The 27428-nt window shown below is 58.0% G+C and overlaps 1 protein-coding gene across 1 annotated transcript in view; it reads right to left on the reverse strand.

The window, feature by feature from the left end:
* CHCHD6 (coiled-coil-helix-coiled-coil-helix domain containing 6) overlaps positions 1-27228 on the reverse strand; it is a 125824-nt gene extending 98596 nt beyond the window's left edge. Inside the window, exons 1-4 of the mRNA XM_079935661.1 lie at positions 27115-27228; positions 16744-16852; positions 14084-14156; positions 12342-12486 (exon numbers count right to left, since the gene is read on the reverse strand). Coding sequence (XP_079791787.1) covers positions 12342-12486; positions 14084-14156; positions 16744-16852; positions 27115-27201 — 414 coding nt within the window. The 5' untranslated portion in view covers positions 27202-27228. The remainder of the gene's footprint in view (positions 1-12341; positions 12487-14083; positions 14157-16743; positions 16853-27114) is intronic.
* Positions 27229-27428: the final 200 nt, after the last annotated feature.

Here is a 27428-nt window from a genome sequence, read left to right on the forward strand (position 1 = left end):
TTCAGTCTGCCGTGTGCCAAGTACCCCCCAGCACCTTCCCTGCATTATCTCGAGACTCTGCAGAAAACCTAGGGACTGACCAGGCACGACCACTGCCCCCTGTAAGAGAAGGGACACGAGAGATTAAGTGACGACCAAGGAGCACAGCCAGGATGCAGGACTTGTCCCAGGCAGTCTGGTGCCGGAGCCCAGGCCAGGCCACAGCCTCCAATGTCAGCTGCTGGACGTAACCAAACAATTAAAAATTCTCCACACTAAGATCCTAGACACTCAGGACTGTTCTGGCCAGAGGGCCCAGCAAAGGAGCAGAATCCCCAGCGCCCCCAAGGGAGCAGAGACAGGAATCAAGTTAGGGCAACACAGGCAAATTCTTCTCAGGGAGAAAGAGCAAGGGAGTGCCAGGACAGGCCGGGGGCAAACACCAGCCCCACGGGGCCGCAGGATGGACGAAAGGGAGAACCACGATCCCTTCTGCAGTCCTGGGGGCTCCAGGGAAAACCAGAGGGCAAGAAAGACGAGGCCACCCTCCATGTCCACCTCTCTCTGCCAGCCTTCCAGAGCCTCTGGAGGTCAAGAGGGCTGTGCTGGGGTCAGCAGAGCAGCAGCCGTCCTCAGTCAGCTGCGTCTTCCCAGGAGGAGGGGGAAGCCTGGGCCTGGACACTGCCGCCAGAGCCCGCGTGAGCATGGGAGGGGGCTGAGCACCTGCCACAGGGCTGTCCGCTTGTGGCCACAGGCGGGGCAGCGCTAACCGGGGCGCACGAGGCTCAGGCTAGGGCAGGAGAGTTAGCACGAAAGCCCGTGGCTCTGCTTGCTCAGGGGAGGGCCTGGGAGGGAACGAGGGGCTGAGCCAGGGCCTCGCACTGCAGAGGCTGCCGTCCTCAGCCAGGCCAGCTCGGACGCGACCTCAGTCCCGCCCCTCGCATCCCGCTCCAGCCCAGGAGGACTTCCCCTGTGTGACTCCACCTGACCTGCTGGAAATCACCGTTCCTCTCTGAGACCTGGCCGGGGCCCAACTGTGGGCAGGTGGCCCGGGAAGAGCCGCGGGCCGCAGCACACTCAGCCTCCCGACGGGGCCTCTTCACAACAGGCCTCTGCAGAAGCCCCCAGGCAGCTGCCTGGACGGCCAATGGCCACTGGGAAGGGACAGCCAAAAACAGTGCACTCTTCGGGGACACCTCTGCTCCCGCACAGCCGTGTGGAGTCCGGGCGGAGCTGGGGGCACGGCGCCTGCCGCAGGCGCTGCCGGATGTGCAGAACAGAGTGCTGTCACAGCAGCACGGTGACAGCGAGTGACCGAGGGCCCAGCGCCAGGGCGAAGACGGCTGCTCTGCACACGCTCTGCTGGAGGGCTCCGTCTGGGCAGTGCCCACAGCCGTTAGGCCCTGAGCAGAGGGCAGGGCACAAGCAGATGAGGGGGGGCTCTGTGGAGACCCCAGAGAAGGTCTCCCGCTGTCCCCAGCCTGCAGCTAGGCACGGCCACGCAGCCACCTTGGGCAACAAGGCTCGTCCAGGAGGGCGCCTGGATCTGGCCCTCAAGCTACTGAGTGGGCACGTGCACTATGGTCCCTTCCCCCTCCTGGGACAAGGAACCGCCAGACCACCCCCCACCCGGCACTGTCACCGGGAGGAGCGCATGCCCCTGGGGGCCACCTCCTCACGTACCTGCTCTCTGCCCTCCTGCACACCGGGACCCCCCGGACAGCTCGCCTACTGGGGAATGGGGACAGGCAGGAGGCCAGAGAGGGCGCACTCCCCGGGCCCCCCTGGCGGCACTGAGACCCCCGCACAAGCCTTCCTTCTTCCTCTCCCTCCCCCACCTGGCCACTCCTCCCCCCCATTCCTCCCACACACTGGCCGCCGTCCGTTGTCCAGGCCGCCATGGCCTCTCAGGAGGACTGTTCTCCATACAGCAGCACCTTGTGAAAACCTTCCTGGGGGCCCCTACTGCACCCAAGCTGCACGCCCCCCAGGCCCACAAGCCCCTCCACGGTGGGCCGGCCCCATCCCCACACTGCGTTGGCAGTGCCCCAGCTCACCGACCCCCGGCCCCAGGCCCCGGGCTCCGCCCCTCCTGTTCCTCCAGGCCTTGACTCCCAGGCCCGCCCCCCAGAGAAGCCCTCGCTGACCCCACGGAGGAAACGTGAAGGAGAGTCACCAGATCTATTGTTTCTGAGAACGAAGTATCAATGGCCGTGAAAAGCAAACTTCAAGGAGTTTGAGAAGCAAACTCTGATCTCAAGACACTGCAGCAGAGGGCGGGGGCACTTCAGACAGCAGGCGGAGGGGACAGAGCAGCTCCAAGGCGCAGAGAGGGAGGCGAGGCCAGGACGAAGAAAGCCCAGCCAGGACCGGGCCAGCAGGTGCGGAAAGGGCTCGGCACAGCGCCGGGTGGGGGGCACAGGGGCCCCTGGAACAGGGCGAAGAGAGGGGCGAGCCAGCAGCAGTGACGGAGTCAGAGCCCAAGACCCTCCGGCCCAGCGTGACCCCCTGCGGTGGCCCTGGGAGCCCAGGCCCAGGTGCACAGGAAGCGGGTGTGGGGCCAGACAGGAGGACAAAGGGAAGGAGGGGCCGAACCCTTCCGGGTCGGGCAGACGCCTGGGGTCAAGGTCAAGGTCAGGAGAGCCACAAGACAGCAGAGCAGTAACAACAGCTGGGGAGCTGCGGAGCATGCGCCACACACCGACGGCGAGGAAGGCTTTCAGCTCACGCCTGGCTGACAAACGGCCAGGTGCAGTTTTTGCTGAGGACCGACTAAGCGCAGAATCTTCCTAGAGGCTAAAATACACCTCGTTTAATCCCCACTACACCTCTGAGCTGCGGGCATCCTCACCACCACCGTATGGGGGGAAACTGAGGTGCAGGAAGACCCCACACGCAGAGCAGAGGACACAGCCGACCCAAGCCTCCAGCGATTGCTGCAGTACCACCCCTGACCAGAGAAAGACCCAGACCTTCCGGTGAGTCATCTGCTCCCGGGCTTCAGACCCCAGTCATGAAACCCGGGGCAGCACCAGCTGGTCTCAAGGAGAAGAAGGAGACAAGGTGAAAGCGAAAAAAGAAAACGGCTCCGGAAGCTTAGAGCGCCTTAGAAGAGGAGCCAGTGGTCCCAGTGGCCCCCCGTAGTCATGAAGGGGCTTCCACTCGGGCTGGGACCAGGGTCAGAAACTGGGCCAAGCGACCCGGCCTGAGGTGAGGCTCTCGGGCAGGTACCTGGCCCCCGGCGGCCCCCAGGCCGGCCCGGCCCCAGTCGAGGGGCCCAGCAGCGGCTGGGGCTGGGAACCCTGAGGTGCAAAGCCCTCCGCTCTGGAGCGAACACCAAGGCAGCCCCACAGACAGTCTAAGGGACAAAGGAAGACAGGGCACCCGCCACAGACCAGCTACTCCAGGCTCAGGAACCCTCCCCGAGGAGGGTAAGCACACGATGGGCTCCCGTGCCAGCCCGCAGCTGCTTGACATTCCCCAGGGCGCCCACAATGTGCTTCTATTTATGGCCAGCGTGGCAGTGGGAAGACAAGGGCGGCCCTGAGTCCACCGGCCGGCCACAAACGGCTGTGCTGCACACCGTCTGACACCCAGAGCCTATCCGTGCCGTCATCCGTGGCTGCACACCGACAGCCCAGGGACAGGAGGGGGAGGACGGAGCGGCCGTGGGGCAAGGGTGCAGGCCTGTGGGCAGACGCCGCCAGGTGCGTTAGGGGACGGCCCAGAGGGCAGAGTTAGCAGGAGCAAAGGGACAAGGGGCCAAGCCCAGGCTAGAGGGCGGCAGGGCCGGGTGGCCCAGGGGCATCATGGAAAGGCCTCACACAGTAACCACCCCCCCTGACTCCCGGTCCTAGCAAAGCACAGGGCGCCGGAATCCTCCCTTAGAAAGCCTACTGACTCGTCCAGCAGCGGGAGACGCTGCCTGCCGTGGGGAAGAACGCAGGCGGCGGGCTCCCTCAGCCTCTCGAGAGCCTGGGGCCCAGGAAGCACTCCCACCTGGGCTTCGATGAGAGCACGGCCCCTCCACCCCACACCCTTGGGAGTCAGGAGAGCGCAGGGCTCCGTGGGAGCCTAGGTCGGCTTCAGAACGAAGGAGCCCAGGTGAGGGGTGCCGGCTCCTCGGGAAGGAGGACGGGACCTCAGCCCCCGTGCAGCGTCCCCTCCACGCAGAATCACCCCCACTGCCGCCTCCAGACGCAGCTTCTCCTCCCCTCATCCTGGGCCAGGCGGGCCGGACACAGAGGGTGCAGGCACCCCTGCCCCCACCAGCCAGACGGCGAGCTGGACGCTGCGCCTGCTCCCAGCAGCTCCAGACGCTCCCACTGGACACGGGAGGAAATGAGGCTGGCGCAGGCTGTGCCGTGTCCATAGAGACTCCGCACCCAGGCCCCCAGGTCCCGCAGCAGGGAGCCTTCCAGCCCACCGCCCGACCAGTGCCCAGCCCCGTCCTTGATCTGGGGGTGTCAAATGTCCACCTAAAATCACCACCGCAACTCCGCTTCCAGCCAGAGGTGGCCCTAGGACCCCGTTCTGCCGAGGAGGCCCCTAGGGAGGCTGCCCCTCCCACATAAAACAACAAAACCTCACTAAGAAAGGCTTTAGGCCCTTCCTTCTTCCCAACTGGAAAACTGCCGTGACGCCTGGAGGCACAGTAGCCACCCTGCAGCCCTGAGGAGGCCGCCGGATCAAGAGGGAAGGAGGACAGGGACCCTGCTCCGAGCCACAGCGCCTGCCAGGCCTTCTGCCCAACGACTTGTCCTTGAAATAAACACACCCCCACCATTGAAGCCACCGCACCCGGGCTTCTGTTACAGCCAAACTTGTCCTGATGGGCGCACATGCCGTGCTGACCCAGACACTCACACAAGACGGGGACCTGGCTTGGCCACTGAGCAGACATGGGGGTTAATGAAGACCTGGGACTCTCCCCTGTCCCACTGCTGGGTTTGTCAGCCAAATAACCTCTTTCCCATTCTTTACCCTGCCAGTAGCCAGCAATGGCATCTACCCGCGAGGCAAACACGGTCTGCTAATTGACAAATCTGAAACAGAAAGGAGCAGGCAGAATGGTAGCTCCCCAAAGACTATGTGAAAAAACCACATCAACACACTGAAAATAACCCATGGCCTTCCCCTCTCCCCAGTCTGCTGGCATCCTGGAGCAGGCGTAGAAGCAGGCAGGCGCCGGCCCAGCTCCACCCCAGGGGCAGAAAAGGGACACAGGCTGCTGCCAGGACGGGCCAGGCGGAGGGCCGGCCCCTCAGGACCCACGGGGCTCAGGCGGAGGGCCGGCCCCTCAGGACCCACAGGCCAGGTGGAGGGCCGGCCCCTCAGGACCCACGGGGCTCAGGCGGAGGGCCGGCCCCTCAGGACCCACGGGCCAGGCAGGCAGACAGCCCCTCAGGACCCACAGGCACGGAGTGCACACAGGGGTGCCGGGTATCCCCCGCTGTCAGGCTCGCCCAGGCCGCAAGAGACCCACTCAAGACAGGGAGGCCCCAGACTCTGAGCCATGCCCTGAGCCTCACGAGGGACGACGCGGGAGGTCAGTACGTTGCCACCTCAGCCCCAGTGCCCATCAGACGGCCCAGGTCAGCCTCCGGGGCTGCGTTTCCCCAAGGGAGGCTGCGTCCCGGGCCCTGGGGGCCCATCAGGCACACAGGTGCCCAGGAGCCTGGCTGAGGCCAGCAGCCGAGTCCCTGGAGAGGCCTAGGAGGGAAGCCTGCCCTCAGCGCCCTGGATCCAGCCCACCCCTGGCTCGGCGCTCATCCCCGGCGCTAACGGACATGCCCGGTGACGCATGCCCTGCTGCTAAGACGCAGTGGCACCAGGAAGGCGATGCGTCGGCATCTGCCCCGCGAGGTCAGCACTAAGGAGGGTCTCCAGCCTCTGGCGTCACCAGCAGAGGCCCCTCAGACCCGGTAGGTGGCCGGGCTGCGAAGCCCCTGGAGCCCCAGCCTCTCGCCCAAAGGCACCGAGGGCACCTTGCTGGGCACCCAGAGCGTCGGCCCCACTTCAGAGGAAGGGCCACCCCACTTCAGAGGGAAGGTCGGTCCACTCGCCACAGGTGCCCCCTCCTCCCTGCTCGTGCCCCGCCCACCGCCTCGCCTTCCAGGTGGTGAAAATGTGCACAACAGCTGAGGGAAAACAGGACTTTTCCACCTAAGGACGCACCACGGTGCCCCTGTGGGCTGGACAGCCGGACAGGAAACAAGAGCCCAACGAGCTTCCCGGGTGACGCCGCTGGCCCGCCCTCAGCTCTGCGGGGCCCACGGGGCTCCCGGCGACGGGGAGGCGCCTAGACGGGCAGCAGCCTCCGCGCTCGGGCCGGACAGTGAGTCCAACGTGCCTGGACGGGGTTTCCTTCCGCTCCCGCCACGTGCCTCCAACCTCACACGGCCAGGCCCCAGGGTCCGGCTGCACACATGTCAGGTCCCTGCGGGGGCCAGGGGGTGCACCTGGCCATCCCTGCCCGGCTCCGGCCACAGTCTACCCTCGCCTGCCCCCCAGCGCCGAGCCCTGCTCGCCCAGCTCCTCCAGGCCTGGCTCCAGCACAGAGCGGCCTCTTTCCTTGCTCTCCTCAGCGAGGGGCTCCCGCTTCCCTTTGAGGCCGGGAAGTCTGACCAAGGCGTCCATCTGGGCAGGAGCTGCATCAGGACCGGTCACCTGGAGCTCGTGTCACACAGCACAGCCCCTGCCCTCTAGGACCACGGGAGCTGCGTCACCCGTGGGATACGCCACATCTCGCGGGGCACAGCAGCAAAAAGGGCCGAGAACTGGGGGGTCCCCGGGCTCCCAACGCCGGTCCAGGAGCCGGCTCTGGGCCTGCTGCACCAGCACCACGGGGGCTGTTAGTAATGTGGATGCTGGCGTCAAATCCACTGTTTCCAGCCCAAGATCCAAGTACGTATATTTTTACTGAGTCCCCAGGTGGTCCTGGCGCACAGCATTGGGCAGCCGGGCCAAAGGCGCAGAGAGCAGAGGGTGCGGGTGGGCGTCTGCCCAACGCCAGGCTGAACCGGGAGCCCTCCCTCGTTCCGCGCCCCGCCTGCCACGCCCACACCACCTGTGCGGAAGGCCCAAGGCATCTGCCCCCAAATAAATGGACATATGGAGGCAGGAAATGCGCAGATCTGTCCTAAGGTCAGTTCCGTGGACTCTGTGTCCTGGTCCCCGCGTGGAGGTGAAGCAGAGAAGAATAAATTTTAACTTTTCCAGCAACGCACAGAGTGCCCGGGGATCGGGGGAGCACAGTGACGGGCCCCCACTCGTGCCAGGCTCCCTCCTCGGTCCCCGCGACCCCTGCAGCGTCATGACACAGGCCTGATGTGCTGAGGGCCAGCCGTGAACCTGGCGCCAGCTCTTAGTCCGCATCTGGGTTCACGCCCTCCCTCCACCCCCAGTTTGTATAAAGTATATGCGAAATAAAACCAAAGGGTTTTTTTGGTGTGTAACCAGCTTAAAATATGGTTGAACCAGTTTTCACACGAGCCTACCTACAGTTTTCCTTTCTCTAAGAATTGTCATATCCTTTAACCACAGGCCGAGTGATTTTAACTTTGACCTGAACAAGGAAAGTAGGAACCCAGGAGGCCTCACGCTACCCCTTCTAACTGACTGCTCCAATTCCCTAAAAGAATGAAGTGCACCGCCACCCCCCCCACCAGCTCCACCACCACCCTCTGAGCAGATGTGACTGGGGTGGAGGGGAGTGGCCGTGGGCAGGGCGGGGCGGCCCTTACACCAGGCCTGTGGAGGCCCCGCCTGCCTGCGGAGGGACAGCCCTGAACACCAGGAGCCCCCTGGGCCTGGGCAGATTCCTTTTGGTTTGACCTCAGCAGCAGACTTTCTTTCTACTTCTCCCCTCCTGCACCTCTGTGCGTCTTGTTCCTTAGGTGATCAACTCCCGAAGGGGAGGCACTGTGCTGGGATCACGTGGTCTTCTGTGCGGCCACTCGTGAGAACACTGAACTACCCTAAGCACAGAGCCTCTCGGGGACAGCAGCTGTATCAATAAACTAACCCAGTGCCTGACATACGACAGGCACCCAGAGAACATACATATAACGTCATAAAAGAATCGCTCACTGGAAAAGAAAAGAGATGGAAGGTTTTACTTTCTATCAGGTGTACTGCAGTTTCACACTCCTAATAATACGCTCAGGAATCCAACAGGCAGGGTCGTAAGTCTCGCTCTCCCTAAAGGAAGGCTGTGCCAGGCCTTCGCTGCTCCATCCCCTGGGTTTGTAAAGCTCTCGCACCAGAAGACCGAGGCCAAGAAACCGCTCTGTTCTTTCATATTCCTCTCTGGAACGTGGGATCTGGGCTCCAAACTTCCTCCCCGATTCAGAGGGAAGCACACGTCACACAGGCCCCGTTGATGCCCAGGCCTCCACCCCAGCTACACCTGAGGCTCCGCAGCCCTCGTGCACCCGAGCGGGACTCTACGGGGCCCTCCCAGGGCAGGCCCTTCCCCTCCTCGGCTCTAGTTCCTCTCAGAAGCACCCAGAAGACAGTATCTATTGCACACTCCCGAGTTGTTTTACAGATGTGAAAATCCCCCCCAAACGGAACACGGTAACTACTTGGTGACGAGCAGCCCCCAGGCCTCCTGGAGCCTGAGGACTGACGATATTAGCCCGTGACCCCACCCTGCTACCCACCATCAGCCAGTGTTCCATCAGAGAACCGCGCGCCCGCTGATCACACACCCTGCGGCTCCCCTCCCTCACCTGGCCTTGAAAAGCACTTTGCTGAAACCCTTCGGGGAGTTCAGGAGATTGGGGGTGAGCCATCTGTCTCCTCGCAAGAAACCTTTCTCTGCTCCCAGCTCCGCTGTTTGCTCGGCCTCACTGTGCTCGGGCACGGGAACTCGGGGTCAGACACACGCACGCGCAGGAACACGCATCAACACTCGGCAGCTCACCGCAGCGCCGCTGGGCAGGCAACGGGAACGCTTCGGTCCTCAGGAGTAGGTTATAAAAATTATTACCTTTCCTTGTTACTAGTTTTATGAACTTTTCCCAGTAATGAGCTCAATTATTCCCTCGTGCAGAAGAGGACTGAAAAGTCCATACTGTAAACGTCAGAGCAAAGAGCGTGCTAAACGTCAGCGCGCTCAGCACCCTCTAGACGAGGCTGCAGGCGCAGGGTCGGGGCGCGAGGCCGGGCCCAGGCTGGATCCAGCCTCAGCACTCCGCCCGGCAGGCTCCCTCGTCCCGCCTGGCGGGCACTCAGGGGAGGAGGGAGAAGCCGCTCTGCTCCCCTCAGGTTCTTCTCCCCGTCTTTCTGCTCTTACTTTAAACCCTCCAAAGCACAGTTCTGAGGATACCTCCGCTAAAGAAGCTGCGACCACACCGACCAAGTGAAGGTGACGGCGGCGGCCTCGCTCACCTCTGCCCGGGCAACGCGCAGAGCAGGCCCGATCGGCCTCACCTCGCCTTCCACACCAGCCACGTGTCTGTGTCTGCTCAGCCAATGCCCAGGGCACGTGGAGGTGTGGGACGTGGTCCTCCCCATCAGCGGCCTCCCACTCACCCAGCACTGCAGGTCCTGCGCCAGGGCGCGACTGGCTGCCTGGGCCACGCGCCCAGACCCTGCCTGGACCAGAGCAAGGAAAGAGGCCACTGCAATCCCACCCAGGGACACACGACAGGAAGCAGGTGAGTTCCTAAAAGGGAATGGCGGCGCCAACTGCACGAGCAAGTGGGCACTGATCAAAAGCAGGGCCCCAACAAGGAGTCATGGACACCTGCAATGTGAAGGCAGCCACGGGGCCCGCGGGTCCTCAGAGCTCTGGCAGGGGGCACCGTCCCCCCAGACGTCCGGGCGAATCCAGGCAGGATGTGTCTTCTTCCCTCTAAAGATACCCTTCCTGCCAAGAAACCCACACCTGGACCGGAGGCAGGAGGGAGGGAGGCTGTGAATCCCTTTCGCTGTGGTGACCACATTCCAGGTGACAGTCCACCCCTGCAGGCTGCCGTGCCTACTGGGTAACTGTCCCAGGCGCCAACGCTTTTGCTCCATCCACACCGATTAACCCTGCATGTCCCCAACTAGGGTCCTTCCCACCAGGTTGTCGGGCTGCCTGCCTGTCCTCACCAGGGGTCTCCCTGCGTCAGGATTCTCCACCAGACGGCCACAGGTCAGAGCACAGCACCCATCCCTACAGCTCCTGGGGCTCCGTCTCAGTTTCGGCGTCGCTGGGCAGGCCCCTGGTCCACGGCCTCCTGCGGTGCGTGCACGCGGCTCGCTCATCCTCACCACGTCCAGTGCCGCCTCCTGCCCGCCTGGCTCAGCCCAGCTGCTCCCTCGGCCGACACCATGGCCTCTGCATCCCAGGCACGTTCTCTTGGCCTCCGTCTCTCATTCACTGTAACGGTTTGGCCGTTTTCAGTTTCTGGTTCAAGTCTGTCTTCCCACTAGACTGGACGTTTCCCAGGGGCGAGGATCCTACATGGCTGCTCCTTCCCGAGGGCCCAGTTCAACCTGCGTGTCTCACATGCTTGCTGCGTGATCCGCACACCTGGGCAGAGGCCCCCCCCCCCGGGAGGGGTGTCCAAGCAGAGCCCTCACACCATCCAGCTTCCTTCTGTGGAGCTCGGGGAGCTCCTGGTGTCCCGGCCGTGGCCCCGGGGGCACGTGGTGTCAGACGCTGCTACAGCTGTTCCCCACCCCATTCCTGACATGACATCACGGTTTACAACAAGAAAGACGTATTTGGTCTTTGCCCACCGTTCCTGGCACGGAGCTCCCAAAACCCTTGGAACTTCCTCTGCTGAGAGGGATGAAGGTGTCTTTCCTTCTGCTGATGAGCTGACTCTGGGAAACCACCCAAGGATGGGGCTGGGTGCCAGTGGAGCCGCCGTGTGATCAGAGGCCTGGAACGTGGGTCCCAGCCCCTGACCTTCCGGGAAGGCAGGGGGGCTGGAGGCGGAATCAGTCACCAGTGGCCGTGATGTAGTCAATCACGCCCGCATAAGGAACCCTCCACAGAAACCCCGAAGGAGCGGGTTCAGAGAGCGCCCAGGCTGGGAAGGCGTGGAGGCTGGGGGGGGGGGGGGTGCGGGGAGGGGCGTGGAAGCTCGGGGGCCTTCCCCCACCCTCCCCAGAGCGTCTCTTCCATCTGGCTGCCCCTGAGCCACGCCTCTTATCAGAAGCCTATGATCTAGTAAGTCAAGTGTTCCTCTGAGTTCTCTGAGCTGCTCTAGCAAGTTAATCCAACCTGAGGAGGGGGCCGTGGGAACCTCTCATCTACGGCTGGTGGGTCAGAAGCACACGTGACAACCTGGCTTCAACTGGCATCTGAAGTTGGGGGAGAGGTCGGGGGGGGGGCAGCCCGATGGGACCAAGCCCCTAACCTGGGGATCTGATGCCACCGCGGGTAGACAGTGTCACAACTGAGCTGAACTGTAGGAAACGTGGCTGGTGTGAATTCCTTGGACGTGTGGGAACACCCCACACTCCACCACTGAGAGAATTAATACTTCCTGACAGTCCTAGCTCTCTCCGGACGCCCACCCCCACCTCCCCGCAAACGTGATTAGAAAAGAGCCCCAGCTCCAGCCAACGGAGCGCTCCCGGTTCCCTGTGCCGAGGGCTGGCCCAGCCACAGGCCCTGGTGCCGTCCAGGCAGAGGGATGTCAGAGGATCTGTGCTGGGGCTTCCGGAACATCCTCCTCCTGCTGCTGAGTGTGACTGGGTCCGCAGGAGAGGGCACCCGGGCCGTGATGACGTGGTGGCTCCTGGGGCACTGTGACCTCTCTTGCTGTGACACGCAGCCTGCACCCACAGCAGAAAGACCTGATGGTACCTCCCATCGGTTAAATGTACCCAGAATGGCAACAGCCAACGCGGTGTGCTTCCGCGATCTGCCAGCACTGCTGGGCCCGGCCTCACCACCTCCTCTCGAGCCGCAGGCAAGCCCGAGTGTGACCACCAGGACAGTCCAAGATGCTCCCTGGGGCCGGAGGATGCGCCCCAGCCAGTGGGCAGACAGCTCGGCTCCGCACCCAGGGTGACTTCTCCTTCTGTTTCTGGCTTGTTGCAAGGCCCCAAGCCCACAGTACTCTCCCTCTGCACCCTCCTGGAACACATGTCCTCACAGCACTTACACCTATGAGGTTCCGGGACCCAGCACCCAATGATCCAGCTCTCACTGTGCAGACCTGAGGCCACAGGCCACAAAGCAAATCAATGACAGAGCCGGGGCTATAAGAACCGCCCCCCTGCTCCTGGTCCCTAGAAAGACACCCTTTCCACAGAGGAGAAGCTGGGACTTCGGACCCATCAGGTTCCAGGGCCAACCTCTGCTTCCCAGAGCCACTGAGCCAGGAGGCCAGCCAGGGACCCACACTCACCAGCTGGGCGGACCGATGCGTCTCCGGGTCCATGCCGCCCTCCCCCTGCCGCAGGGACGCGCTCCGGGGCTTGGCAGCCGCCTCTGTGTCCCTCGTCACCACCTGGAGCAGCTCGTCCTGGACCACGGCCTGCCCCCTGTCACACCTGGGCCAGGGAGAGACAGGAGACGCAGATGCAGACGCAGCTCGCTTCATCTGCCAGGGGCCAGGGACGTGAAGGCTGGTGGAACGCTGCGGCGCCAGAGAGGGTCAGGCACCAGTGACAGTCCCCAGGAGTGGTGTGTGCAGGGACAGTGTGACACTTTCTCAGCCAGAACAATACAGATTGGGAGCAGAAGGCCTGACAACCAGGTGAGGAATCAGACAGCCAAACGCCAAATGAGAGATCCTCGGGGCACGGGATCAACCCTCACTCGAGCCGCTCCTTTAGAGGGGCGGGGTGGGGGGGGGAGCCCACCTCCCCCACCTGCGGGCAGGAAGGTTCAGAAGCAGCAGCCTTGCTTTTGAACATTCAACTCTCCATCCTGAACGCGTCCCTATCCTTGGACCTGTTTCCAGTCTTCCTAATAAAATCATCCTAGGGAGAAAAAAAAGTTACTGGCCCTGAGATGTTCTCAGAAGTGTTATTTATTAGGGTGTAGAAAACGCACACAGTGAAGGGGCCGCGGCAGGTCGGCCTGGGGGCACGTGACAGACGTGAGGCCCTCCGCGCCACGCTGCCCACCATGCCACACGTGGCTTGAAAACTGAGCACCCACATACGGCGCCTTCAGCAATAGAAACACTTACGATGAGGTGCAACAAATGGAAGATAATTAGAAGACTGGTAAAAACAGCAAGATACAAAATTTTACATGACTTTGAAAAAATAACCCTAAACTAGAGGAAAGAAGACATTTGAAAGAAATAGTCCAAAATACTAACAAGGGATGATGAATCTATGGGCGGTTTTTTCCTTTCATATATATTATCCTAAGTCTTCCATTAGCATGTGTTACTTCAACATCTTTAAAATGTTTAAAAGCATTTTTTTAAAAAGGTTCTGGTTATTTATTTTTGGGAGGTCTCTTGGGATTAAGGACTGGAAATTCTCAGAAGGTGGGGTCTTGACCCCTGACCACGGAACAGCCATGGCTGGGCTGACCTGCAGAGGGAGCCGTCCAGCCGTGGTTGACCAGGGGCCCCTAAGCTAACTCTGAGTCCCTGTTACAGAGGCCACGGCCTGGAGGCTGCAGACGAGGTCCCTCAGTACCAGGCGACAGCTCACTGAGTCAGCGCTGTGACAACTCCACGCCGGGCCCCGCGGACCACACCCCAGGGAGAAGGGTGCTCAGCTCCGCCTTCCCCGAGGCCTGGAGACTCACGGTGCACTCTGGGGACCTCTGGGCCCGGCCACTGGCCTACCAGCCCCCGGGCAGGGAAGCTCTTGGGCTGTGGCCTGTGCTGGGAGAGGCCACCCACACCCTGGAGCCTGTCCATGGAGGCAGTTCCTGCAAACAGAGCGGCACGCACCAGGCTAGCAGTGCGGCCACTCGGCCATTTAGTCCTGGCCCTCCCACACCCGGGAGTGTCTTCATCTGAACACTGGGACTCGTGCCACCTAAATCACAGGCTTGGCATCCCACCTAAATAAGATGGCATTTGTGACGCAAACACTCCGGCCTTTAGGAGGAGAAGGTACCCGGGGAGGAAGGCACGTTGGGCCGGGGCGCAGGGCCGGGGTGGGTGGGCCCTCGGCTCACCTCCTGAGGAGATCCACCTCCGCCCCCGAGGGCCGCCGGCCACCGCCACTCTCCGGCCTGGGCGATTTAGACTCTGCAAAGGGGGAGAAGAGAAGGTCAGTCCATCAGCAGCAACCCATGGACGGACAGAGGCACAGTGTCACCCAGGAAAGGGCCCAGGACGTCACCCCATGGACGGATGTGCCCCAGGCAGACACAGAACACAGCCTTACTCTGTGGTTAGCAGAGGGGTGGCCCGAAGGCCCCTCTGCCCGTCTCCTGCATAGGACGGCTTGGTCGCTGGGTCAGCGTGGACACCTGAGTGCGGTGGTCCAAATCCCCCTTCCTCCCTCTGCGGCCACTGGGAATCCAGGTCACCTTCCCCAGAGGCCAGACCGGCTGAGGGAAGCTCTGCTCTGTCCAAGCTGAGAGCACAGCTCCGGGGTGTCGGCTGGCTTGGCAGGGCGGGGGCCATGGGGGGAGACTCCTCGTGCCTGGTTTCTCTCAGACCCCTTTCTGTAGGGTTCCGATCCTGAATGTGGCCAACGCCCCACTTAAGGACATCTATGTCACCTTTCACCTGCTTCACCTCTAGTGTCACTGGGCCCTTTAAGCTGTCGCAGTAGGTCTACCTTCCCATGGCCGAGAACCACCCAGGCCCACGCCTCTCCCGGAAGGCCGGGCAGGCGCTCTGGGCCAGGGAGGGCAGCCCTCGGGGCCGCACCAGGTCTTCGGCCGGGAACGTGCCAGGCACCGTTGCCTGGTGTGGATGTGACGTGAACGCTCCCTGGGCTTAGGGCCTGACTTACAACAACTCTAGTGACGTAAGGTCTATCACGTTTATTTCTGCTTTCTATACAGTTTTCCTTTTTCATGACTACAAAAGCAACGCGTGCACCCACCACAGAGCCTGTGGCCGGACCCCCGCGCCCACGCTCCGCGGCAGCCTGCAGGTTCAAGTGTGTCAACCCTCCACGGAGCTGGCTCTCGTCACCTCTCTGACCGTTTGTACACATTCTCCATGCAGCCATCAGAGGGCTTCAAGGACTCTTTACATATGAACACTGCTCCCTCCCTGTCGGCTCTGCTCCCTAGTTTGTCACTCTTTGTGCATTCATTTCTTCTAAACTGTCTCCAATCGTTCAGTCACAGCCCCCACTCCTCCTCTTCATTTAAGGTCTCTTCGCCTGACACGGGGTTAAGAGGCTGCCTGCCGCTCTCGCTGTATGACTGCACCTCTCCCAGTTCAACTTGTGACTTCCTCTGACACGCATTTGGCGTATGGTTTGGCACAAGGGTTTAATTTTAACTTCTTTTTCTATCTTGTTCTATCACTAAAGTAAAAGCAGACACTGGATTTTAAAAGTAAAAGTATTTTAAAATTCATCCACTTCAGGGCATTCCGCCCATGCTGACAAATCCAGCCCTCAGAACCTCCAAACTCACTCACCCTCAAACAGCAAAATACTTTGTTAAACCAAAACCGAATGATAGATGAACCACTCTTCTTGCTTTTTAAACTGCTCAAACGTAGCAAGACTGAAACAAATGCTTCTTTTCTCTTCCAAGGCTGAACCTGACGTGGCCTGACATATTTCAGCCATTTTCGCCCTCTGCCTCTCCCCTTCCTACAGCTCACTCACGCATGTGACGCCTCTTCAACCCTCTCTCCAGCCGGCCGGAGAGACGGTGAGGATGACCCCCCGGAAAAGGACGAGGGCGTCTTCTGTGGGCTTCTGCTGCGTGTCGCACTGTCGCGTGACACTGTAAGCCACAGGCTTGCGCATGCGGCTCCTGACGGGAGCTGGGCTGCCCTGGGGGAGGGTCCCTGTCTCCCTGCCTACACGTGCCAGCGCGCGCCTCGTGACCGCATCCCTGGCCGGCACTCAGGACATGCCGGGTGGACAAGCAAGGTGCGGCCTTCTATGCGCTCGCACCCGAACGGGGCCGATGGGCGGAGAAGACAGCTCCAACGTGAGGCCGCAGTCACTCACTGGGGGTCGGGACGGCATCCATGCCCCACACGGCCAGGCCCCTCCAGCCCGTCAGCGTACAACTCACACCTCAGGTTACAGCAGGGGGACCCAGATTCTCATCAACGAGCTCTTCTCATTAATCAGCTGTCACGAGGACTTTTCCTGTTTGTAGTGTCTTAATATTTCCGCACCACACGTTCTCCACTCAAACGCTAGTGTTCCTTGGTGTTTGTTAACAGGAGTCACTTGGAGAAAAGCACAGGTTTCTTCACCTGTGACGGACACGACAGTGGGGAACAAAAGCGCTTCCAGTCCGGCTCAGGCAGCAGCTCCACAGCGAGCTGGGGAAGGAGCCGGGGGCACGGGGTGGCGACCCTCCTGGAAGCCCCACGAGCACCGTCCCAGGAGCTGGGCCAGGACCCCGGAGCGTGAGGGCAGGTCAGAGCTCTGGGGCTGGCGCCAAGGTCACCCACTCACTGCTTACGTGCGGAGAAGCTGCAACAGTGGGGAACTTCCGGCCCTGGTCATGGTCACAGAGGCTCTGACTACACGGCGCTGCAGTCCTTGAACAGGACAGCACCCGGTTCGGGGGCCACTCTCTCGTGGGAAGCGCTCACGTCATGCACCGCCCGCGGGCTCAGCCGGCAGCTCATGTCCAGGAGGAGCGCCCACTCCGTCCCCGTGCAGAACTGCCACCCGGCCTACCTTTCTCCCGGCCTTCAGAGGAGACAAGGGCGGCAGCTGCAGGGGTCAGCGGCCCCACTCTGGAAGGCTGGCCAGGATCTTTCATGCGGTTGACCACGTTTTCAGACAGCTGTGGGAAGGATCGAGGGGAACAGTTAAATGACAGAACCCTCTGGAAGTGACGACTCCCCTCTACCCATGCCCCAGATTTCTGAGCAGACTAATCCTGCAAGACCAACTCCAATAACGTAAGGAATTCCACACAGAAACCTCTCGTGCTGGCCTGGCACCCGCCAGGTCAACGCCACGCCCAGCCTGGGCTCCACGGGCCACAGCGTGTCCCCCACTGGCTTCCCGGCTGCACCTTCTGCTCCCACACACTCAGCAGACCCCGAGTTCCCCTTCTTCTCTCCTGCCCTGAATCCGTTCTGCTGAGAACCACTGCAGCCCCACCCTGTACAGAGGGTGGACGCCTCCAGCTGTGCAAACCTCACCCTTCCCTGTGGGTATCCCAGGGTCCCTCTACGGTGGGCTCTTCCAGACAGCACCCGAGTTAAGGACCGTTTCTCCCAATCCTTTCCCTGTTACAACAGGCGCGCCTCTTAGGAAGTGTCTCACATTCTATGGGCCTCGTCTAATGGCCTGTAAACACCCCGAGGGCCGGGGCCGCCTCTCCCTCCCGTCTGGGTCCCACCAGGGCCACCGTCACAGCAGAAAATCCAGCACGGCCTGGCTCATTTCACCCTGGCTCCCCCAGTGACGAGCGGATGATCAAATCTTTCCCTCATTGTAGAGGAAGGGAAATGGGTACGAGGGTGTCATAAAACACTTGAATGAAATGAAACAGCCAGCGAGGGATGAATCCAGAATAAAAGCCCCTAAGAGTTGACATCAATAAATATTTATTAAGTGCCCAGTACGTGCAAGGCATCACAAAGCACAGCGAGGGGAGACGTTAGATGACTTGAGGACCGAGTCCACCATCCGCAGCTCCACTTCAGGGATCCAGGCGAGGAAAGTGCTCCCACGTGTGCACAGCAGCGCTGGACTCGCACGGGAAAAGGAAACAACATACTAGCAACGACAGGCAGTGGTGAGAGAAATGATGGTGCGCCTCCTATGAAACACCGCGGAATTGTCGAGAAAGGACAGGTAAGACGTGTGCCTGCCATGGAAGGATGCCACCGCTGACCCGGGAGTCAGAGGACACTTTGTATCTCGACTTTGTAAAACAGATACACAATTATAAAGACGCAGACCTGCGATATATACACGTTGACCTTGGCACACACACATTCCCCATGTACGCATCCACTCGGGGCACACACCAGACGTCCCGGGGTGTGTCCTGCACATGGGACAGGAGCGGCCGGGCCAGGACGTTCACTTTGGCACTTCTGTGTTTCAGTTTTTTACCATGAACGTTTCTTTCAGCAAGTAAAGATTATAATAATAATAACTGAGTCCCTCTAGTATTTAAGACAGATACAAATCAAATAGCTAATTAATGATTATAGAACAAGAGAAGACCAAGCACACACAGCAGTGGAAGAGAATTGAGAACCCACAAATAAACCTATACATCTGTACTCAACTGACTGACAAGGGTGCCAGGACCATTTAATGGGGAAAGAATAGTCTCGTCAGCAAAGGGTGCTGGGAGAGCTGGACATCCATGTGCAAAAGGATGAAGTTAGACCCCTACTTCACACCATATACAAAATCTGACTCAAAAGGGATCAGAGGCCTAAATGCAGGAGTTAAAACAATGAAACTCTTGGAAGAAAACACAGGCGTCAATCTTTTTGACCTTGGCTTTGGCAGTGAATTTGTAGATATGCCACCAACAGCATGAGCAATCAGAGAAAACATATACTGAACTTCATCAAAATTAGAGTTTCGTTTTTCAAAAGACACAATCAAGTAAGCTGAAAAGACAGCCCACAGAATCTGCAAATCATGTATCTGACAAGGGACATGTATCTAGAATATACAAAGAACTCCCACAACTCAATAATACAAAGAAAAACAACCGAATTTAAAAATGGGCAAAGAATCAGAATAGTCATTTCTCCAAAGAAGATACACAAATGGCCCATAAGCAAATGAAAAGATGCTCTCACTCTCATGAGAGAAATGCAAATTCAAACCACAATGAGATACCACTTCACACCCACTAGAATGTCTATAACCAAGAAGTCAGATAGTGACAAGTGCTGGCAAGGACATGGAGAAGCTGGAACCCTGATACACTGCTGGTGGCAAATAAATGGTGCAGCCACAGTGGAGAACAGTCTGGGAGTTCCTCAAAAGTCAACACAGAGTCACCACTAGGCCCAGCAATCCCACTCCCGGGTACCCACTCAAGACAAATGCAAATACACATTCACAGCGGGTTGCACGTGCACATTCACGTCAGCATTATCTGTGATGGCCAAAGGTGGAAACAACCCGAATAACCATCAACTGACGGGCAGGTGAATGAAAATAATGGAACATTAGCCACAGAAAGGGATGGACTACTAACGCAGGCCACACCGTCGTGCTCAGTGAAGGAAGCCAGACACAAAAGGCCGCATACATGTGTGAAACGCCCAGAACAGGCGAATCTCTAGAGACAGACACTAGATGGGCTGCCTGGGGTTTGGGGGAGGGGGGAAACGGGGACTAACGGCAAAGGGTGAGAGGTGGATTTCTCCACCTATCAATATTACAGGGGATCTCTATTTCAAAAATATGTGTCTTTAAAATCTGTGAAGCATGTTAGTGGTTAAGCACTGGGAAAGAATAAAATACAGTCCGGCAGGGCCGGGTGCACACGGGGTGGCAGGAAGACCCCGCAGAGGAGATGGCACTAACCGGAGACCACCGCCCTGGAGGGAGGAGGCCCCGCCACAATCCCATCTTGAGATCCAAGAAAAAAGGGTCTAGTTCCGAGCAGAGGGGAGGACGAGTGCACAGCCTCTGAGAGGGGCCGAGTCTGGCCTGTCCGAGGGCCTGACGAAGGCGTGTGTGAGAGAGGCTGCACCAGATGACCAGGCCGGAGAGGCACACCGAGATCTCACGCCCAAACGTGACCCAAGGGCGAGGGAAGGCGCTGGCCCGAGTCAGCAGCCAGCTAGCCCTCCACGGCCACCGCTGCGGCCACTCACGCGCCGCCTTCCGAGCACCCTCTGAGCGCACCCTGCTGCTCTCGCGCGTCCTGGCCCACGGCTCCCCCGCGCAGGCTGAGCACGGCATGTTCCAGACCAGCTGGGTCCTTCAGCGGCCCCTGGGGCCCAGACACCTGACCCCGGGGAGGCGCTGCCCTCCTGTGGCTCTAAGAAGATTCCTCTGCTTTGCCTGCGGCTGTTGCTGTGGAGATTTTGCTGGCTAGTCCTCCAGTTTTCTGTGAGCTGAAATTAGATCCACAGATTTAAATCCGAGTATCTGGACGAGAAGAGTCCTGGAGGCCCCCCTAGAAAGGTGGCAACCACCGACGCCCACGGGGCCAGGCAGGTGACAAAAACAAACGAGGCGGGCCTGGCAGCAAAGCGGGAGTGCCAGGACAACGTGGCGAGGACGGGAGACAGCACAGCCCCACAGAGGGTGGCTACTTCACAGCTCCAGCCAAGGGGCGCCCCTGGAAACGTGGACCAGACTTTCAATTCTTCCCCAAAAAACTGAAAATTGAATTGATGTAACGCCTCCAAGTTTTAAATGTTGTCGATTAATACCACAAAGTTTCTGGGCTGATGGTTTCATCCAAGAAATATGGCGCCAGTAGCTTAAACCTCTGCCCAGCGAGGATCTTGCTGACTTGAGCCCGGTTCCGGGTCACATGCTGGGGCCACAGACCAGCAGACGAGGTCCTGCTCACGGGGCAGAGCTCCCCCCACCCAGGACGGTGACCAGCGACAGCACAGAGGGAACCCCTGAACTGGTCGCAAGGCCAAGGAGGAATTTAGCCAAGGAAGGGAGAGAGAGCCCTGCAGACAGAGGCGCACAGCTCGAAACAGCACGGCAGCACGTGTCCTCCCCGAGGGACGGGCGGCGACAGGAGAAGGTGGCACCAGCACACAGAGGGCCTCGGGAGCCAGGCCCAGGAATCTGCATTGAACCTGGAGACAGCGGGAAGCGCGGATGGGTGGGAAGTAAGCGGGTCGCACCTCAGCTTTAACCCTGAACGATCACTGACACCACCAGCTGGGGGGGCCGTCTCTGAGAGCGAGGCCGCTGGGCCTGGAAGGGAGGGACCTCCACTGGGACTGTCTGGATTTTATCTCCACTGCCTGAGAGCTGCTCAAAAGTAAAATGTACCTTTTAAAAACACATTACCCTGCTAGTGCCAGGAAGTACAGATTTGTGGCAGGCAAGCATGTTGGGAGAAAGAACAACTTGTCAGATGGGCAAGGGGAAGGTGGGGCGGGCCTGAATGAGATCAAGAGTTCCTGAGGGTAAAAAGGAGAGGATGAAACAGAAGCAGCTGGAAGGGAAGACACAAGAGTTGACATCAGATGCAGAGAAAAAGGGCACGTGGGATCAGCTTCCTGCGTGGGGACCAGCTGGATGGACCTTCACACGTCAGGAACAGGGAGAGTGGGAGAGGCAGTGGGGGGATGCAGTGAATCACAGGCGCCCAGGAGACTTGCAGGGGGACATGGCCAGCAGCATGGGGACACCTATGGTCTGGGTGTTTAAAACCCGGAGGTCAACAGCTCACAAATGAGGACAAAAGAGATGACCGGGGTGGAGTGCAGGAGGGCAAGAGGGTGGAACCAGGCAACGCTCTGCAGAGACGGCAGGTGGGATCCTGGAGACCAGGGCTGCTGTGGAAGACATGCGGTGACCTCTCTCCAGGGTGGAACCCACCGGGTCCAAGACCCTTATGTTTATGATCAACTGATGTTCACCAAGGTCCCAAGGTAATTCAAATGGGGAAAGGACGGTCTTTTCAACAAATGTAGTTTGAGAAAATTAAATATTTCACACAAAAAAGATGGATTTAGAGCAGACTTCACCAAGCTCTAGTGCTCGAGCCAAATCCAACTCAACGCTTGATTTTATAAATAAAGTTTTACTGGAACATAGCCACACCCATTCATTTACATATTGTCTACGGCTGCTTTCACCCAAAAATGGCAGAGTGATTCGCCAACCCGATTTAGAGCCTTACTTCACATCATACACAAAAATTAACTAAAAATGGATCACAGACTTAAGTATAAAAGCCAAAACTCTTAGATGAAAACATATGAGAAAATTCCTATAACCTTGGGTTAGGCAAAGATTACTGGGATATGATGCCAAAGCCCAATCACTAGAAGAAAAAAAATAAGTTAAACATCATCAAAATGACAAATGTTTGCACTTCAACGACACCATTAAGAAAAGGAAAAGACGAGCCACAGACTGGGAGAAAATATCTTCAAATCGTAATACGATAAAGGGCTGATAACTCAATGAAAAGGACAAACAACCCCATCAAAAGCTACTAAAAGTGGGCAAAAGATTTGAATACGCATTTCACCAAAAAACAAATATATCTGGGCAGGAAATAAGCACATGAAAAAACATTCAACATGAATAGTTATTAGGGAAACACAAATTCAAACCACAACGAGGTACCACTTCACACTCACTGGAATTGCTATAGTCACAAAGATGATAACAAGTGTTGGTGAGGGTGTGGAGAAACCGGAAGCCTCATATCCTGCTGAAGGGGATGTAAAACGGTACAGCCCCTTCAGAAAACAGTTTGGCAGCGTCTCAAAAAGTTAAACCTAATAATTCACCAAAGTCATAAGCAGAATGACCCATCAATGCTACTCTTACGTTATCTACCCGAGAGAAATGAAAACAAATGACCACAAAAAACCTTATGTACACATGCTCACAGCGGCATTACTCATAATAGTCAAGAACTGGAAACAACTCCAATACCCATCAGTCTGACTGAATACACAAAGTGCAGAATATCCATACGATGAGATGCTATTCGGCAATAAAAAGGAACTCCTAATACATACCACACCGTCCAGGAGCCAACGCCAAGAACATGGTGCTAAGTGAAGGGAACTGGACATGAAAGACGCACGATGTACTTCCATGAAATGCCCGGAAAAGGCAAACCACACAGAGGCAGAAGGCTTAGTGGTTACCTGGGGCGGGGAGTGGGAGTGGGGAGTGACTGCAAATAGGTACAAGGGAACTTCTGAGGCCTCGTAAACGTTCTAACATCCCACTGTGCTCAACTCTGTAAATTTGCTTTAAAAGATTTATAGCAACTCTGTAAATTTGCTTTAAAAAAATCCCTGAAATGGTGAATTTTACATGTAAAATACTTTTCAATAAAGCCATTTTTTAAAAAGTCACTATCATCAGATAAAATCTTTCCAAAGCTCCACCCCTGAATAGAGAACCACAATGTCGCCTCCAGAGAAACGTGTGAACAGCCCTGCATCACCCGTCTAGCCTCATCACCTGGCCAACTTCCTCCACCATCCCAACCTCTGTGCAGCTGCCAAGCACACAGCTATGGAGCCGGAAAGTTTGAGCTTCCTGCTCTACCACCAACTCGCTGTGACCGGGGGTTCCTTCACCCCCTTGAACCTGCTTCCTCACCTCTGCATGGGGATGAAATCTCCCAAGGTCAGCCTGGGGCCCAGGTGACGCAGTGCCCTGAGACTACTCAGCCCAGAGCAGAGCAGCCTTTCCCCGCTGGCCCAGGCCCGTCGTCACTGTCAGCTCATCCAAGCAGCACTGTCTGGCCAGCCCACCTGAGCAGGAAGCCCCAACACTCTCCGCATCCTTTTTGTTTTCTTCGTGGCGCTTGCAATTCTTATTCTTCTGCCTCGTCTTTCTTTCTCTTGGTCAGTTCCCCCTCCTGGGATGAGGCTTCCATGAGGCAGGGCCCTGTGCATTGTCCCCTGTAGTCTCCGCCAGGCCAGGCCCAGTTCACAGTGAGCGCTTGCTGAGGTGGCGGTGAAGCGGTACCCACACGTCGGGGACGCCTGGCCTCTCTGGTGTGGGCACACGGGGAGCTGTCCCTTGTGTCCCTCGACCTCCTCCGAGATCTTCCCTTCAGCAGTGGTCCCGACTTGCCTCCCGTGGCAATGAATGATGGTAAAGGTGGTATAGCCCTGAGGGTGAAACGAGCCTGGGGACACAGCTAGAGCAGCAGCCTCGGGAAGCGACCTGGCAAGGGGAGCGGGAACCGAGTGGATGGAAGAGGCAAAGGCTGGAGAACAGCCAGGGGTCTGCAGGTTGACATGCAACCAACTTCAGCTGAGTCACCAAAGATGGCTGTGCAGGGACAGAGGGGACAGTCACACACGGGATGTTGTGGCTACGTGTGTACCTCCTCTTACTGGAGGATGAAATGAAACACACTGGTTGAAATGAAATCTTTATGTATTTCACACATGCTTGCTCTGAAAAACAGAGGTGAATATAATTGCAGCTTTTTGCATTAATTAAATTTTTTACCTTCCTCGGAATTAGGGCTTGAACTCACTATGTAAACTTATGCAAATGAGTGTGCAAACTAGCAAGGTCCTGTCATTTCATTTTAAGCAAAGTAGAATGCTTTCCAGGACCAGGTCGGGGGGATTAAATACAAGAGGTCTTTAAGAATATTTAACGTTTGGACTTCCCTGGTGGCACAGTGGTTAAGAATCCGCCTGCCAATGCAGGGGTCACGGGTTCGATCCCTGGTCCGGGAAGATCCCACATGCCGCGGAGCGACTAAGCCCGTGCGCCACAACTACTGAGTCTGTGCTCTAGAGCCCACGAGCCACAACTACCGAAGCCAGGGCTCCTAGAGCCCATGCTCTGCATCAAGAGAAGCCACCGCCATGAGAAGTCCATGTACCGCAATGAAGAATAGCCCCCGCTCTCCACAACTAGAGAAAGCCCGTACGCAGTAACAAAGACCCAACGCAGCCATAAATAAATAAATTTATTTTTAAAAAATAAAAAAGAATATTTAACTTTCTCTGAAGGAGCAGGCAGATGTTCTTCTTTGGCACACACCTCCTATACCTTCTATTAAATTAACTTCTCGTTTGGTTCAACCAATGATCTTTTCTAGTGATTTTCACTCATCTGCTTAAAGACAAGGTGGACTTCCCAACCCTCGAGTCACTTTGCTAGCAGAAAAAACCTTACATCAAACACTGCACTGCCATCACCTCCTTTCTCTGGTCTCCCTCTCTCAAAACAGGCACACGAGTGGATGGAAAGAAGGATGGAAGGATGAAAGGATGGAAGGATGAAAGGATGAAAGGATGGAAGGATGGAAGGAAGGAAGGAAGGAAGGGGTCTCAGAACATGGGGCAGTGCCCCCAACTGTATGCCTCTAGACAAGTTCTTTATTCTCTCTGATGAGTTTGCCCAAAGCTCCCTCTAGTTTTAACAATCCCTGGTAGAACTAACCACCGTGTCAGGACAGCTAGAGGCTGTCACAGAATTTTCACACTGCCTTGCATATCACTGGGAGTATGCAGGGTAGGTTGGAGCCGTGAAAAAAGGCTATTTCTTGTACCCAAAAAGATCTGGGTTAAAGTCCCAGAAGTAACACCTTGGGCAAACTCCTTAACCTCTCTAAGCCGGATTCTCCATTTTTAAAGAGAATTTGTACTTTGCAGAACTGCTAAGAGAACTAGAAATAAAACGTGCCTGTCTGATATAAAACCCAAAAGAGATGATGCTCCTCTGTCCACTTAGAAGACGTTCCCACCATTGTAAAGCAATTATACTCCAATAAAGATGTTAAAAAAAAAAAAAAAGACGTTCCCTTAGAAGACCCTGACTGACTGAACTTTCCGACACTCTCCAAAGCAGGGGACAACAGCGGGAGAGCGCCCACACAGAGCTTGGGGCATCTTTCTAAATTCCGATTCGGCTACGGCCTCTCACCTTCCAACGTGAGCGGAGCCGTCTTCTCTCCATTCTGACTTTGCCCCAAGCCAGGTCAAGACTGGATAACACCTAGGAAGTACCAAATATGCTACGTGGGCATGTTAAGAATAGAGGCTCCCACAAAACACTCTGTACTTTTTCTAGACACGTGCACACACATCATCTCATCCAAGGCAGCACCTAGGATTATCACAGCCTGCCCCCGTTTTTTAAAAGATGTGGTGATAGACTCAGCAGATAAGCTGTTCACCCCAGGTCACACAGCTAATGAGCAACTATCTAGAAGTCACACCTCCTGATGCCCATTTCTTCTTTTTTTTTTTTTCTTTTTGGCCACACCACGTGGCATGTGGAACTTCCCCAAGCAGGGATCGAACCCTTGCCCCCTGCAGTGGAAGCACAGAGTCTTAACCACTGGACCGCCAGGGAAGTGCCCTGATGTCCTTTTCTGAGCCAGCTCCCTAATTAACTAATTCACCTATGCCCGGCTCTGTACATCCCATGGACACCTGGTGCCTGCTTCACTGGGGTTCGTCCATTTAATCACTCAGCAAAGGTTTACAAAGCACCCACTACGTGCAAGGCAGAGGTGCAGGAGCAAGCAGAGCACCCAATGAACAGTCCCTGGAGTCCCGCTGAGCGCAATCCCAGCTCCCGGCTTGTTACCTAGGTGACCCTGGATAAGTACCTCATGTCTCAACGCCTACCCTGTCCCCCATCCATAAAATGGGCGAACAGAATCCGACCTCTCGGAGAGCTGTTGAGAATTAAACGACAGGGTACCCGTCAAGGGTTTAGCACAACCCATGGCCCCCACTAAGCACTCAAGCGTGAGCTGCTTTTATTCTTCCTCTAGAGTCTGGGGATAGAGTCTGCAGTCACACAAGAGCCTTGGCCTCAAGCAGCTTACACTGCGGTCGGAAACACACGAAGAAGTAAAGCATCAACAGAAGTTTCAAATGGAGATGAGCGAGCGCTAGGACAAAAACCAGTGTGCGACCGCGGGGATGGGCAGGCACTGCGGACTGAATGGTCAGGAAAGGACCCTCACGTGAGACCTGAACTACAAGAACGCAAGAGCGGATATAAGGCAAACTGGGGGCGCGAACACAACCCGTGCGGAGATCGCGAGCCGAGCAGGCCGGCACCTCGAGGGACAAGGAGGCCCTGAGGCCAGCGAACAGGGAGCGGGGGCTTGGGGGGGACTGGCACGGGAGGTGGTCAGTCAGGTCAGCAGCGCGGCTCCGGAACCCAAGGGGGGGCGGCTCGTTGTCCTCGTACACGCTTGGGCGTCCGCGGGCGGCGAGGGCACAGGATCAAACGTCCAAGGTGCACCCGGGCAGGGGTCCAGGTAATGAGGCCCCGCCCCCCGGTCTCCGTCCGTCCTCCCACCCTGAGGAGGCCAGGCCTGCGGCGCCCTCCGAACTCGCGGCCCTCTCGCGGCGAGCGCCGGCAGACGCCTCCACGCCCGCCCGCCGGCCGCCCGCTCACCCGGATGCCCTGCAGCACCCGGACCCGCTCCTCCTGGTCCATCCCGAGGGACGCCCTTCGGCCCTCGCGGCTCTCGGTGATGCCCATGGCGGGAGGGGGCTCCGGTGCGCCGGCGTTTACGGGACCGGCGCCACCTGCCAACAAGGCCGCGTCCTATTGGCCGAAGCTCGAGGCTCAGCCAATCGCGGCGCGGGCCGCGCGGCGTTGTGGGGGCTGTAGTCTCGCGGTGGCCGCCCACTGGACCAGGAGCACGAGGCGCAGCGCCCAGACGGCGCGTGGCCAGATGGCTGGCCGAGGAGCGTAGCCGCGGTGAC

Source organism: Stenella coeruleoalba, assembly GCF_951394435.1.
Source record: "Stenella coeruleoalba genome assembly, chromosome: 10".
Taxonomy (NCBI): Eukaryota; Metazoa; Chordata; class Mammalia; order Artiodactyla; family Delphinidae; genus Stenella; species Stenella coeruleoalba.